Raw genomic sequence first — 15,706 nt, 5'->3', positions numbered from 1 at the left:
CACCTGGCTGCTGGCTCCAGCAACATAATTAGCGTACCGACATGAGTGGTGATGATCTTCTCATCTGAATCTATCAAGCAAAGCGAATAACGGTATTTCCCAAAATCTCAAAGTATTCCTTTAAGGTGATAATAGCTAAATGATTTGTATTTTTTCACTTAAGCTGTCATGTGTCTTGCTCTTATGCTATGCTCATTTTTTAAAGCTATAGTGCGTAGTTTCTGTCTCCCCCATGAGGAATTCTAAGTAATGACAACAACACTGTTGGCACGTCCACATGATACAAGCCTTCGGTGATCGCGCACGTGCCGCCCACCCCTCCCCCACACAGTTGCTAGTATGCAAGGAGGACACAGAGGATTAAAAAAACATGATGGACTCTTCAGAAGAGGTAATTATCTTCACTCAAGCTTCTGCGCGGGAAAGTCACCGGACGACACAATCTTCTGAACATAGCCATACTGAGAAATACATAGAGAGTTGTGTGGAGCTGATAGTCTTAATTAGCTTCGTAGCAACTCATTTGGCAATGGCTTGAATGTAACGGACGTTCATTAACATCAAAAAGTTACGCACTAAAGCTTTAAGCAAATGTGTCCCAAATCTGTATGCTTCGGTCATGTGATACAGATCCGATTTGACAGATCTGAACATAAAGTTGTAATTCCTTCAATTCTGACTCGGACCACTTCTGTATTTGAACCTAAATGCAGTCTGATACATATCCGATCTCTCACATGGTGGTAATAGTTTTTCTTGGATGTTAAACTTTGGCCACAGCTTCTCACCTGTAAAATTGTAATTTTCGTCATTTGTCCTGTGATTGATGTTTTGCAATGTTCAGTAAGTTATGTTTTGTGAGTTTTAATGTTTGTGTCCTCTGTGAGTAACAATAAGTAAAGAGACAGTTATTACTCAAGTTTTTTTTATTATCATTTCTTACTTAGATATTATTTTCTCTCTTCACAACTCTCTTACTGTATATATCATTTTATTTACTACGTCATCTGATCGGAGGCAGGGAGTGTGGAGGAGGAGGTGGAGGAGGAGAGGAGGTGAAAGAAGGTGAAGGAAGGTGGATTAGGAAGAGGAGTAGGAGTGCACTGATATGCGAACATCTAGAAGTAAAACCCATCAGACAAAATGCACGATCTGAAATATACAGAGGAAGGAAATTAAGATTTAAGAAGTCTCTAACATCTACACCATCTACAGCACTAGTACCATCTGTTTTGAGACCACAAACTACCTTCATGAAATCATTAAGAATGATTCAGAAACCCATACAGCTTGTGCGATTAAATATTTATATAAAAATGAAAAATCAAAAATGACACTGGTGCCTGCTATGCCTTTATGTTTCTCCTCATGGTAACTCCCTGTTGGCCTGCTCCTGTAGTGTTTTGTAGAGAGAGCAGGCCTGGTCTGACTCCATGTGTGGGGTCCCGAGGAAGGTGAGAGGAGTAGTGGTAGTTACAAAATATGAATGCAGGGACGAAGAGGAGGAGGAGGAGGAGGAGGAGGAAGAAAGGGGGGTATTCAGCTATCCCCTACTCATGCACCATGATTTCAAACTCTGAAAAAAGAAAAAAAGAAAATATTTGTGTGAGGCAGTGATGAGGCAAACTCTACTGACCTACAGCGTTAAGGATAAGGCTGGCAATATTCCATATGTCCATGTTGTCAACAAATCCAATGAAAATACCAACAATGAATGGATCCTACTAACAAGTATTTTCTGTGTAACCAAAGCCTGATGTATAATTTTCCTCTGTGCCATAATGCTTCATTATTGTCCAAAAACTATTAAAAACACATCAATGAGTCACACCGGGTCACGCGTTATTATGGATCCCATGTAACTTCTAGGCAAGTCCCGCCCTACGAAGCAGGCTGATTGGTTGGGGATAGGCATTGGCCTTGAGTGGTTAAGGTTAGGATAGCCAACTGGTTAGGGGATAGGAACTGAGCGAATCGGGTTATGTTATCTAGCCTAAGCATGGACGCCTGGTCAATAGTAGTGTGTGAATGCTATTAAGGGTCTTGCCTAGAAGTTGCGTGTGTTCCATAATAACGCTTTGGGTGACATGTTCCTTCATTACCATGAACACACAGACTGTAGTTTATCCCAATCCCACATACCTGCTGCCATAAATACTTGTGAAAGCACCATATGTTTATTAATCCACATTTATAAAAAAAAAGTACACTGTTTACACCCATTTACGTAGTGTTTGTTAAAAACTACAGAGCTGGGCTCCTGGACAGCTCATCTGGTAGAGCAGGTGCCCATATATAGAGGTTTACTTCTCAACACAGCTGCCGCAGGTTCAACTCCAACCTGCAGCTGTTTGTGCATGTCATTACCTCTCCCTCCCTCTCCCCTTTTAAGTCTAAGCTGTCCTATAGAAATAACATAATAAAAAATGCCCCTAAAGTATAATCTTTAAAAAAAAAAAAAACTACAGAGCTCAGCTGTTTTAGGAAATTATTTAACCTTTATTTAAAAGAAAAAGATTTATATATATATCCAAACTTAAAACCTATTTGTTTAGAATGGCTTTTAATACGTAGTAGTGGTGTGACAATTTCCCTCTCTTCCTCCTGTTTCTCTGTAACCTTTTCTGATTTTACTGTTTTCTATGTTTCATTCTTTTTGTTCTGATGTGAAGCACTTTGGATACCTGCTGGTTGCTGTAAAGTGCTAAATATAAATAAATGTTGATTGATTGAGTGATAAAAAAAAGATGTATATGTTATGTACGAACAAATGGGCTTGGGGCTGGAAAGTCGGGAAGTATTAAGAGACGGACTAATGCATTTTTAGTATGGTCTTTTCAGGGAATTTGCTAACAATATGACAACTACAAAATAATGTCAGTCTTATGGAAAACTATAATTAGTTCATATGATATATGTAGGGTATATCTTAAACACTTAACCTCCTGTAAACACCTAAACTACACCAGATGAGCTAACATTGCTAACATGTTTTCTTTCAGACCACTTCAATTACAACTTGCTGAAAGAATATTATGGAATTTGCCTGAAAATAAAGTGCCTACCACGGCCTTAACTCTTTAGATTGCATATTGGCAGCTACCGGATGCTGTTTTGCCATGGAGGTAAACAAGTAGCAACATCCTCTTTGCAACAGGGATTAAAGAAATATTGGTATATTTTTGTAAAACAAATGCACACAAAGCAGCAATTACAGTAACGCACCTTCAGCCTACATGCTAACCTGTACACACCCCACCTTTTACTTTCTGTACCTTCTACTCTTATTTTTAAATAACTTTTTTATTCTTTGCAATTTTCCTCTGTTCTCTCACCGTCAATGCCAATCTTGCCGTCTCCATCTTTGTCTGCGGCTTTGAGGAATGCTGTTGTCTCAGAGTCAGTTAGATCTCTGCCTTCCTTGGAAAAGCCCTTCAGTACAAACCTGAGAAAAGTATAGGATGTTATGAACACATGGCAGTGTGCAGGACATAGACATTTTATTGGGCAGGCCAATGCTCCTTTTTGTGTTTGTTGTGTCTGTTTGACTTCCGTACTTGAGCTCCTCCTCCTCTATGAAGCCGCTACCGTCCACATCCAGAACCTGGAAGACCTTCTTGACGTTTTCAGCTGACATGGCCTTCATTCCCACCATTTCAAAGAACTTTTTAGGGTCGAATGTTTCTCCTTCAAAAGGCAAGACAGAAGGTACAGACTGAACCATCAAACAGCTCTTCAACTGCTTCTTCCTTAACATAAGCCAGTTTGAAATGTTCTGCACACTTACAGAGCAGAATAAGCATCATTTAGTTTTCTAAGCAAGCTTCGGCATCAGCAAACTTGGTAAGCCTATTCCTGCTGAGAATACCAATACCAAACTGTTACAGACCTGCAAAGGCTTCAAGAGCTTTCTTGATCTCCTCGGCTTTCAACAGATCTGTCATCGCCATTTTGTCAGCTGGAGAGAGGGACAGAGAGCACATAAAAGGTGTGAAATAAAAAAACTACATTTCAAAGAGTTGAGTGCAGACAACAGCCGTAAGCGCGCCAAACTGTGGCGTGCTTACTGAGCATGTTAAATGTCTCATGAGATATCCAGTTTCAAATTCAAACGTGGTCACTGAATAATGCAAAGTTGTGACTCCTGAGTACACGGGTATAAATGGATATATAACACCTAGCTTAAAATTGTCATAAGGTGGATGTTTGCCTGAGTTTATTCTATACTATTTATTTCCCAATTGATCCAGATAACCTAATACTAATAATAATAAGTAACGTAGTTTAAGTATATTCCATGTCAATTATGCAGTGTATTATAGATGGATGGCACAAGATGGCAAGACATTTAACCCCTAAACTTTTTCAGTGAAAGTTCACAGTGGAAGGCTGGGCTATGTATGTATTATGCAGGTAAACCTGGATGTTGCTTAAAGGTGCACTATCCGTTCCTGCATGTTACTTCTGTTCCAAGTAAATTTCAAACAAAACAGAGCAAGCTCGCCCCTCCCCCCATGTTTCCGTAACTGTCATGACTAACTGACTAATTGTCACTAACTCCCACCCCCTGCCCCAACTATCTTGTCAGTGATTGGCTGGAACGTGTTCGTTTTATTTTGGTGCCTATCCTGTCCCCCTAGCGTTTGACGTTTACGAGACCGGGCTTTTTCACAGTGTATTCAGGCGGCAGGCAGCTAGCGGATTAAGGACAGATGCCTACGATTTGGGATAAAAATGATGAAAATTGCACTGAAACCATGCAGGAACGCATAGTGCACCTTTAAGAAGAGTGTAAAGGATCTGCTTAGCTTCCCCGAGGATTAAAAACAAAACAAAAAACTGCAGTACCCTGTAGATGCCAAAAGGTGTCAGACCTGAGCTGAAGGCTCTTGGGTTTCTTGTTTATCTGTTGAGAGCACTGACATCAAGTGTTGAGTTGTCAAGAGACATGTTTGATGAATGTGTTTGTGCATCTGAGCTCCCTTGTGTGTGTGTGTGTGTGTGTGTGTGTGTGTGTGTGTGTGCGCGCGTGTGTTCGTTATGCCACATGGTGCCTTGGTGAGGACATGAGACTTGGCTTCATGCTGAGTAGTTTTGTTGGTCCCTCTGCAGATTGCTCTGTCTTGACCCAGACAAAATAGTTAACCCTCCCTGACCAAAGGACAGAGTGACTAATACAATTATATTAACGAGTAACAAGATACACAGTCATCCTCTTCCTTTCTGTCCGATCTACTTCTTCTCAACTTTCTCTCAGGCTGTTATGTGTCAAAATCCTTGGCAGCAAAAGCCAATTAGTGATAATCCATTTGTGGTTTTGAGATGTCTTTAGCAAAACTGGTTGTCCATCCATGAGAGAGTGTTTTACAAATAGAAAGCCATGAAGTCGCCAGCTAAAGATACCTCAGGTTGTTTCGGTTTGTTGAAGACAGAAAGGTCGTTTAGATACATTATTTCATCTTTTATCTGTATACCACAAAAGTTGCTTTTACAAGTTGTTCTGGATCTTGACGTCAGTGTTGGCAATATAGTAGTAAAAACTCACAGACATCATGACAAATGCATCTCAGTCACTCCCCCGGCATTCATATGTTAGACAGCATTCTCATTGACGTTTTGATGGCATTGTATTTTTCCTTGGATTACATTGTGTTCAAAATCATAGGGAGGAGGTCAGGGTGGATGGATGGGTCAAACACACTTGGACTTTTACTCAGGAGACCACTGTTCGTGTCCTGCTGGAAACAAATGTAAGTTAACTTACTTGACTCTGACTTAACTTACGTCACTTACATTACTCGACTTACATCACGTACGTAACGTATTTGAAGAGATATTATGTTTTCTTTATCATTCTGAAACCAGAACACAACTAATGTTGAGGATGAATACTTTTTCCATCTGCCATATAAAGCGAGGAAGATATTTGATGTTTCTATTTTTTTTAAGTTACTTAATGTAGCTTCGGCGTAAACAGCATTGCTGATCTTGGAACATGAATACATGGCGATTCTTTTTTTCTCCAGTAATACAACTTTTGCTCCACTGATTTGTTGATGCGGTCAGTGAGACTGAGAGGAAATTACACAAAGTTAAAATTATTTTTAAAGACTCAAAGGTTCGGGTCTTTTGAGAAAAACGTCCAAAGGTCATTATAGGATAGAATGCTGAGATACCTAAGGAACCTGCTCAAAAACAAACCATGTCACTGATCTTTCTGACTTCACGGATCAAGATCTACTGTAGAGTGTGAATAATTCCCTAAAGCATCATAACTAATAAATAACACAAACATTTAGTTTGTCTTCACAGCCTCATTTCCCATGAGGGAGAATGGGACAGCCAAACTCTAATGCTCTCGTGTCCGTTAGATTCCAGATGTATATATCTTGTTTTTTTTTTATTACAGATTTGTTTTTAGTAATATATATGTTGTATATATATGATTTTTCTTTATTACACCATATTCCATTTTATTCAAGTCAACTAATTTTTTTATAATCCTGGCTGAATTTACATCCATGATGCCTCTGATGGATTTTCTGAGGTTAGTTTCTAGCAGAGCTGACTCAGGTTTATCCAAATGCACCCCTACTATACAGCTACAATATATTCATTATCATGTTTCAAATACCTTATTATTCCTACAACTAGCAAAGGTATTTCATTCAATTGCAGCATATCTGCTTGTCACAGATAACGCCAGCAATCATTATATTTCATTATTCTGATCACATTAGCCTCCAGCTCATCTTGTCACTGACCAAAGCGCCTCTGATTTTGTATTGTGTGTTTTCTTTTTTCAAATAACTATTCTGTACTACAACATGTAATATCTCTTTTCTTTCTTACCTGAATGAAGGGGTGGATGAGTGCACCTCAGAGAAGAGAAAGAGGGCAAGAGGAGAGGTGATAGAGAGAGAGAGAGGAGTAGAGACAAGAGAAAAGGGTTGGAGATGGAGGTAAGATGAGCAAGTAGGCAGGGGGGGGGGACACAATCAGACTTTTATAGCTGCCTCCAAACACATACACATTCACCCCATATACCCCCCTCGCCCACCCCATCCCCACGTCTATGTATTCTCTCTATTTTGAGAAAGGTGGGGTGGTTTTCATGACATGACTCACACCGCCGGCCCTTGAGTGCGATCACTTTCTCTGCAGCACTTACAAACCACACACAGGCCATTAATAATACTATCTGACTGCCCCTTGGACCGTACCTCCTCCCAGGTCTTCTCTTTTCCCTGCATGACCCTATTCTTCTTTTGTTTTTACACACATTTATCACCAGCCAGATATTTCCCTCAGGATTTGGTGGATATTGGACTCATTTGGACTTACTGGATTCATATTAGTATTAAAATACTAATATGACTCCAAATGGAATTTAATGTTGCTCTGTGCTGCTGGATGCATAAACGGGCAACAGTTTGCTAACACACTTCACAAGGAAAGCCTGTTGTGGTCAACAAACTGATGTAACTTTAAAAAGACCATCCTGTAACACACAAAAATCCCACTCCTGTCTGCTTCTCCAAACTGGGGGCGTGCCCACCGCTATCTACCGTTGGTACAGTAATACACTGACTGTGGATAAGTACCTCCTACAACCCCACTACGAAAAATCCGAGCTATCCCTTTTACAGATATTAACTTATATACTCATCTGTATATCTGTGTATACATACTGTCTGTTTATATAAGGGTGTTTATTGTGTAAATAGTTTTGTATCATTACTATTATTATTATAACTAATTCTATGTTTTCTATTTCTTATAATACTTTCTATATTTTTTTACTTCAATGTCTATTTAATGTGTATTTGTTTTATTCTGATGTGTGTACATTTTTTTTTCTTTTGAGCTGCTGTAGCACAGGAATTTCCCCAGTGTGGGATTAATAAAGTATATCTTATCTCAACATCTGTTCAGCCTGTTTTTTGGCTGAATGATTGACTAAAATCACTGTAAAAATTGATTTAACATGTCAGTAGGAAACTGTGAAAACTTGTCTGCCTGTCTTTACGTATTTCTGTCCGTCTGCCTCTTCCTGTGAGGTGCTGACCCTCTGTACTCTCAGTATCCTGTCCTGAGACTCTCCTAGCTTTCTCCTCACTATTGAATTACCCTTTATCAGCACTTTCCTGCATTGTAGAAAGACAGGGGAGGGTGGGGCGAGGTGGTGAGGACAACACACTGGAGGGAGTAATTTGTAGTTGGGAGAAAGGATTAGAAGAGATAGAGGGACGCAGAGATACCTATAGATGGGTTACTGTAAATGAGGCAATAAATGAGGAGAGGCAGGCCAGGAGTTTGTCAAGGACAAGACTGGAGACGAAGAGAAATAATTGTAAAATTGAAGATGTTGTCAACCCTGGAGAACAGAATGTGTAGGGTCGAGGGAGCAGGGAGAATCTGAAAGCCTTTTATTGTTTTTGTGCTCATAGTTATAAGAAGCCATGAAAAAAGTGTTGAATAATTTTTAACTCTTAAATGGAAAAAGAAACAATGCAAAGATGGACTTATGCACACTTAGAATAGATGCATAAATAGATAGATACATACACATGCTCCACGGATCAAATATCAGATATTGGCCCTAAAAATAAACGTGGAGGGGACTGTACTGATAGTAGGCTCTGTGGAGCATTATATTGGATGTTTGCTTGCACAGTGACGACTCAGTCACCAAAGAAGGAGGGTTCACAACTTGGTTTATTAACATTATAAACTCACATGTAGACAAGCCTTTACATTTTCCCCTGTTAAAAACCGTTGAAAGAAGATACAGCTGCATTTGGGAGTGACACCTGTTCGTTTTTGGTCAAGAATTTAAAACAAAAGAAATGACAAGTTGAATAAAAATTGCATTTGATGTGGCATGCAAAACCTTTTTTTTTATGTATTTACTTTTGCTATTGAGTAATTATTTAAGTAATGTGACTACTTTGTCCATCAGTAATATGTAATTAGTAATTATTGAGTAGTTTTGGACGTTATGCAGTTTGCAGTACTCAGTTTGTGATCATTTGGGTTGGTGACTTGAATGCAGCAACCCTCACAACCCCAAGTTCAGTTCACACCAACATGCACAGAAGAGTGGGAGAAGGAAGCCCCACTCTTAGCCAAATGTGCATGACTGCACTGCAGGCACTGGTTATAGTGGTATATTTAGTGCCGATATTACGGCTGGTGGGTGCGGGCGTGTGTGGGATGTGGTGAGATTTAAAAGGAATGCACCAAGTTTTTGGGAGTTTGGCCAAACTATTAAGTAATGAGACACCAGATCTTCCACATTTCCCTGGTATATTCCAGTTAGTATCAGTCATGCTGATTGTTTAGTGGGCACTATGTTTAAGGGCAGTGGGTGACTAGCATTATCTCTACAGTGAGAGAATTTGAACTTAATGTATTTAAACGTAACCCTGATAACAGTTACAGCATCTATCCTAAATGTTAAGTAAGTCTAAATCATATTTTGGCTACAATATTTACAGTGTAAAACACAAAGCATTACTATGGGCATGTCATGTGACCGTTCTATTTAACCTAACGGCCACAATTTTAAACACACAGCTAACGTGAAACGGAACAAGTTAAGTGTAGGCAACAAAAATACATAGGGTTAGCAAAACATCAGGGTGTGGCTTAAAATGAGTCATGAAAAACGACTTAAATGAAGACGTAATATGACGCAACCCGTTCTCACTCCCAGCTCGTAAAATACGGACACTTGGGCAGTGGCTGTCAGTGTCAGGTACGACGCAAAAAGCACCCTTCAGCGTCTATATGGAACGCACCGGGCAGAGCAGCAGCGTGACCGTGGCACTGTAAGATGATGTAGTATTAAGCGCAACAACGCTAGCAAGTAGTATGAAAGACCGAAATGCAGCGTAGGGAGGTTGGTTGGGCTGGTGGATGGGTCAAACAACACAGGACTTTCACCCAGGAGACCGGGGTTTGTGTCCCGTTCTTGTCCGGCGTATCATAGAAACATACATTTTATAACCCCACCCACGATCTTTCCCTAAACCTAACTGTCCCGTTCTTGTGCTGCATGTCAGTCAGTACGTACCGACCCAGAGCGCCAAAAGTGACGTCAAGAGTCCCGACGCTAAAGGAGACTTTTAACGTGAATAACAACGCCAAAGGGCACATTATTAGCGTGAATAACAAACCCCAAATGACGCCAAGATTCCTGACGCTAAAGGAGACTTTTAGCGTGAATAACAAATGACCAACATGACCAAGCGTCCGTATTTTACACGATGGGAGAGTAAGAATGTGTTGTATGATGTCATGGACGTCATTGTGTCACACACTAAGGTCCGTAAAACGATTCATTTAAAAAAAAGTGACAATTGACTTATGGTTTTACACGGGACAAGAACCCCAATCTCCTGAGTGAAAGTTCTGTGTTTATTTGACCCATCCACCGCCCCGACCTTCCTCCTTACAGGGAATTTGGCGCTCTTATACTTTGACACCTCGCTTCCTCGTTTTCTCTCGCGATAATTACTACAGCCACGAGAGGTAATTATAGGTTGACTTATACAGTTGTTTTCTGGGTGAGGACGGGCTGAGTACTACATATATTATAGTAACAGAGTGAGATTATACTCTAAATTATATCTTATAGTCTCAGCATTTAGAATAGTCCTGTGCTCCGGCTCACCTCTTCCTCTTTTCTACTTCCCTTATGATGTCTCTACGGTTACCAGCTGTCAACATGGGAAACACAAGCCTTGGGTTTGTTGAGACTTTCTGTCAGTCTCCCTTCTTCTCTTTCTCTGTGTGTATTTGTGTGTTTCGCTGTCAACTTAATAGCTTATTATACAGTATGTCATCAGCAGACTTTTCACAGTGTACTTCAGTTTCAAAGTTATATTCCAAGGCTAGAAATAAACTATATACAAACACAGTTACAGTACAACTCTGTTAAGCACATAAACACACACGGACATTCGATCCCACTTATACACATTCATACTTACACACAGAAACGAGAACAACAGAGTCCATCAGCTAGCCTGGCCTTGAAGATTAATACACCCTTAAAAAATGTTTCTGCAATTCATGGCTGGCAGTGGTCTGTTATACGAGCAGCGTTTCAAAGGATCCATCTCAGGCTGCATGAAAATAGATATGGAGTACAATATGTACTGCACACACACACACACACACACACACACACACACACACACACACACACACACACACACACACACACACACACACACACACACACACACACACACACACACACACACACTCTCTCTCTCTCTCTCTATGCACCATTGCACTCTGTTTCTGTCGTTTTTCATACACACACATTCACTTACAGTCTGTTTCTCAGACTTTGTATAACAAACACAAGCAAATATTCACACCTACACAGTTTTTCCTCACACACACTCCTACATTCTCTCTTTCCATGTCTCTTTTCTAGTAGCTGACTACGTTTTTACTGTTTTCACGATAGCGAGTTCAGCATAACTCAGCAAAAGTCACGACTCTGAAACATTTATGTATCTCAGTGAAAACAATAAGTCAGAAACAGGTATATGGATCACAGTGAACGTATCCCAGGAAAAATGTCCTAAGCAAATCTTGTGTGATTTACTGAAGCATGTAAATGCGTGGTTAATCTGTGTGTGTAACCCCTGATGCAGTGATTCAGGTGCTGTTGTCACACCGCAAAAACCAGGCCGTGGTGCAGTATTGAATATTACAGTGGCCGTGGAATTTCTGTCCGACGCCACAAATAGAGATCAGAGGGATTAAGATAGCTCTGTTTAAGATGAGACAATAAATCATGGTTGCTCTCTCTCCCACTCTCTCACACACACAAACCACACAACTTTGCTGACATCTAGTGTTATGAACTTTCATCACCTCAGATTTTATTCCAACTATTTCCTTTCTGAATAATTCCCCAGCCCTCGTCTGTATTTACTTATAATTGTCAACTACAAAAGAAGGGTGAGAGATCAACACTGTGTCATGACATGCTTGTGCAGGTTGGCTTGTGTAAGGGTGTGTGCGTGTGGCTGTGGAATGTCAGCGATTTGGGAAATGTGGACTTTCTGCTGGAAGGATCATGCGCATGACAGTGTTGATGCTACCAATATATTCAGTCAGAAACATGTTAACAGGCTTTATTTAAGTAAAGTGCTGGCAATTTTTTTTTTTTTTACACATTTATACGTGTCATTCTGTTATCCATGTATTATGACTGAATGCAGTCTACATGAAAGAAATCTTTGTAGTTGGACACCTTAAAGTATCTGAAGGCAACAAAGAGGAGGCATAAAGTAACCATGCTGAAGAGCCAGATAATTCCCCTAACAACAATTCCAACAATTGGTGGAAATGCTAAAAGAATATAATAATCATAAACTAGCATAAATCATAGGGTTGCCTACTCTACATTGCAGCAACTTACTTGTTTAGTGCAACCTGTTTTTGCAAAGTTAAAGCGTAACTCCTACACTACATTCTTATTAATGGTATGTTTGAACTTACACATAGTGGTTCAACAGCCTGCTGGAGAACATCCTAAAATGAACTATGTCATGATTGTATGTTTCTGTATATGTTCTGTTTCCTGTTTTATTTTGAAGTCTCTGGTTTTCTGTCTTTAGTTTTCCCGCCCTTGTGATTGTCTTATGTGTTTCACCTGTTGTGTCAGCTGTCCCTTGTTTCCTCATTACCTATTGTATTTAGTCTTTGTGTTTCCCTTGTCTGTTGTCAGGTCATTGTATTCTGTTGCTCTGTGTTCGTGTGTGGAGTCTGCCGTTTGTCTCCGAGTTCCAGTTTTTGAGATCCTGTTCTGGAATTAGATTTTGCCTGTTGCATTCTGGGCTCTTTTTGGTATGTACTTCCTTTTTGTTTGTGAAATAAATCCTCAAACAACAAACTTCTGCCTGCTCTCTGCATTTGGGTCCTCCATTCCCTGCAACTTGTGACAAACAAACTAATAAACAAAGGTATTTTAGCCTTAAATGGAAACCTAATGATACCTAAATAATCAAAATATTATCCCATCAACTTCAAAAGTGACAGACACAATTTCTGAGTGGCAGACAAAAAAATACAAAAGTCAATTTCAGAGTTTGTCTCCATTTATTTCATTTAGCTATGGCTCTGAGTTCTCACTCTGTCTATCTCTTAGTTTGATTTGTCTGTTTAGTAGAGTAGTAGTACATCCTTTATCCCTTACTGTATCTCACTAAATAAAATGTCAAAAAGAAGCTCAGTGTGTTGGTTAGTAAATGTTTATTCTGCTTGGCAATATATCATGATTACGGAGGACCTTGATGACACTGGAGTAAGGTTGTGTTTTTTTTGTATGTGTGACATAAATGAGCAGTCCTCCATTGTGTGGTACCGTGTGGGAAGCTGGGAGAGGCTGCCAATAGTCAACCATATTGCTCGTTCACAGCATTTACACTAATCAGTCACATTAAATCTTGGAGTTAATCATTGATGTTTAAGATGGTGATGTGGCACCGCTGGTGGGCACCGACTCTGGACGAGGCTGCTCTGGAAGTGTGACTCTGAACTCTCGAATAAAACGGAAGCTCTGTGACAATAATCAGCGAAAGGCCACTTCCTGTAAAGTGTTTAGAGAGTCCCAGGGCATGATGTAATCCAAAGGTTTCTATTTTTACGTTATTACATCCATTATTTTTTCACCTACAATAACAGCCATTATAGTGTCCACTGCATGTTCACACACAATAGAGATGTGATGCATGTCAGCATTTTGACCCAAAGTAATCATATACCCAGTGTAGAGAGAGTAATAGAAACGGTGCTACTGCAGGAGATGTGGATCCTCCCTTACCGGTGTAAACACAAACGCATGTTCCAGAAACCTCATTTCAAGACACAGAGCAAAGCATCATCATAGAGGAGGGCAGGTGTGAGCATATTTTTAAATACCTTGTATGCAGACACACTCATAGCCAATCCCCAGTGAAACTGGGTGCTTTCCAAAACTGGCAGTTTGTACTTTCTTTAAATGTGGCAAACAACATGGCATATGCTGCTTAGGCCAAATTATGGCCTTAACAAAAGGTAACGTGTACCAACAGCAATGTGAACAATAGAGCGGTAAACACTTTGTTTTAAGGCTTGGCATGCTGAATCCAAATTTAAAGGGTATACAGTACTTACAAGCTGTCCAAATATGATACTGGTCTGAATGATAGTTGATCATGTAAATTAGTGCTGAATGATAGCTTCATAAGTTGTGTTCACCATGATAGACGGACATTTAAAGGATCAAAAAAACTTAATTCTAGTACCAAATGTGGTTAGGTTTTTGGCCTCAGAAACAATATCTTTATTGGTATTTCTGTTTCTATTTCTTTAGAATAGTTCCAATAAAATCTTTTTACAGTGTGGTCTGTCGATTATCCTGAGTCCAAGAATTCAAGTTGCTTTTAAAGCCTCATGAGGAATTCCACGCAGTTGCTTGTAACCAAGGAGGACACGGAGGATTCGAGAGAGTTGTGTGGAGCTGATATGTCTTAATTAGCTTTGTATTAACTCATTTGGCAATGACTTGAATGTAACGGACGTTCATTAATATAAAATATGTACGCACTAAAGCTTTAAGTTTTCAAATCATGTAATAGAAGTTTCAAAAGTGGTTATTAAATATAAACCACCCACACTGTTCATGCAAACATAGGCACGTGTGTGTGTGTGTGTGTGTGTGTGTGTGTGTGTGTGTGAGAGAGAGAGAGAGAGAGAAATTTGGATGAACTGGCCCTTTAACATACTACTTAATTGCCAAGGTGCTCTTGAGCAAGGCACCATATCCCCCCAAACTGCACCTGTCCAGCAGTCACAGCCCCCCTCACTGGACGTTCCTCCATTTGTGCATGTACAGTATAGGACCTGAGCATGTGTGTGTATTTCAGGCCTGTGTATTGTGTTCTAATAACAGAGTGTAACATTATAATTTCCCCACTGGGGATCAATAAAGAGTATACATTATAAAATAAATTATAATTAAATGATATTTCAACTCACCATTAGCCACAAGTTGTGCCACTCTTTCTCTGTTGTTTGAGCATCATAGCCTACCTGCCGTCTGACACCTGCAACCCATTTAAGACAATTTCCCCGCCCTTGCAGTAATTTCTTCACACCGGGACGTCCAAATGAAAGCACCACCACCATCTGGTCTTTTTTTAGGGAACTCTCGCTTCCCGTTGCGTGTTTCCGCACAGTTGCCTCTGCAGACATTTTGAGACGCAGGCAGTCAGTGTGTAGCCTGCAGTGTGTGAGTGTGCTACTAGTCTCTAGTCATTAACAAACCTATCTGTGAGAAGCGCGTCTGTCCGCTCAGAAGTTGAAGTTTCTCCGTTTGTCTGCAGTCAAAGCTGTGCGCAACATCATGTCGCTGCCGCGGCAGTTACGAGACGAAAGGTGAGTGTCGATAGTGCAGTTTTATAGCACGTATAAGATGAAGCATAATATCAAAATATGATATGAAGTTAGGTTACGTTACGTCAGTTCACTCTTTGATCCCTGCCTCTACAATATGACGGTAATGAAACTAGAGGCTGACTTTATGTTTGCAGATGTTTTGTGACGTGCGTTAGATTTTTTGTTGTTGCTCTTGCTCATGAAGAAAATGTTAAACAAACTTGCTTCTTGCACGAGCATATGTTTCATCGTTTTGTTG

General features: G+C 40.0%; 2 protein-coding genes across 5 annotated transcripts in view; one reads left to right on the top strand and one right to left on the bottom strand.

Moving 5' to 3' along the window:
* Positions 1-914: 914 nt before the first annotated feature.
* Positions 915-15,418, bottom strand: pvalb7 (parvalbumin 7). Of its 3 annotated transcripts, none has more exons than XM_078275034.1 (5): positions 15,337-15,418; positions 3,890-3,958; positions 3,558-3,687; positions 3,336-3,445; positions 915-1,576 (listed from the first exon to the last, which is right to left on the bottom strand). In XM_078275034.1, exons 2-5 carry the CDS (start codon positions 3,948-3,950, stop codon positions 1,551-1,553), a joined length of 327 nt encoding a protein of 108 aa, XP_078131160.1. In that variant the 5' UTR covers positions 3,951-3,958; positions 15,337-15,418; the 3' UTR covers positions 915-1,550. The 3 variants fall into 3 exon arrangements, with proteins under 3 accessions (XP_078131160.1, XP_078131142.1, XP_078131152.1); XM_078275016.1 differs by lacking the exon at positions 15,337-15,418 and adding an exon at positions 15,103-15,185; XM_078275026.1 differs by lacking the exon at positions 15,337-15,418 and adding an exon at positions 15,049-15,143.
* The window catches only part of ncf4 (neutrophil cytosolic factor 4), a 35,838-nt gene continuing 35,493 nt past the window's right edge, over positions 15,362-15,706 (top strand). For both annotated transcript variants that reach the window (XM_078275005.1, XM_078274996.1), the window contains exon 1: positions 15,362-15,447. In XM_078275005.1, coding sequence (XP_078131131.1) covers positions 15,416-15,447 — 32 coding nt within the window. In that variant the 5' untranslated portion in view covers positions 15,362-15,415. The remainder of the gene's footprint in view (positions 15,448-15,706) is intronic.

This window comes from Sander vitreus, chromosome 2 (assembly GCF_031162955.1).
Source record: "Sander vitreus isolate 19-12246 chromosome 2, sanVit1, whole genome shotgun sequence".
Lineage (NCBI taxonomy): Eukaryota > Metazoa > Chordata > Actinopteri > Perciformes > Percidae > Sander > Sander vitreus.
This window is presented reverse-complemented; position numbering and strand designations above follow the sequence as displayed.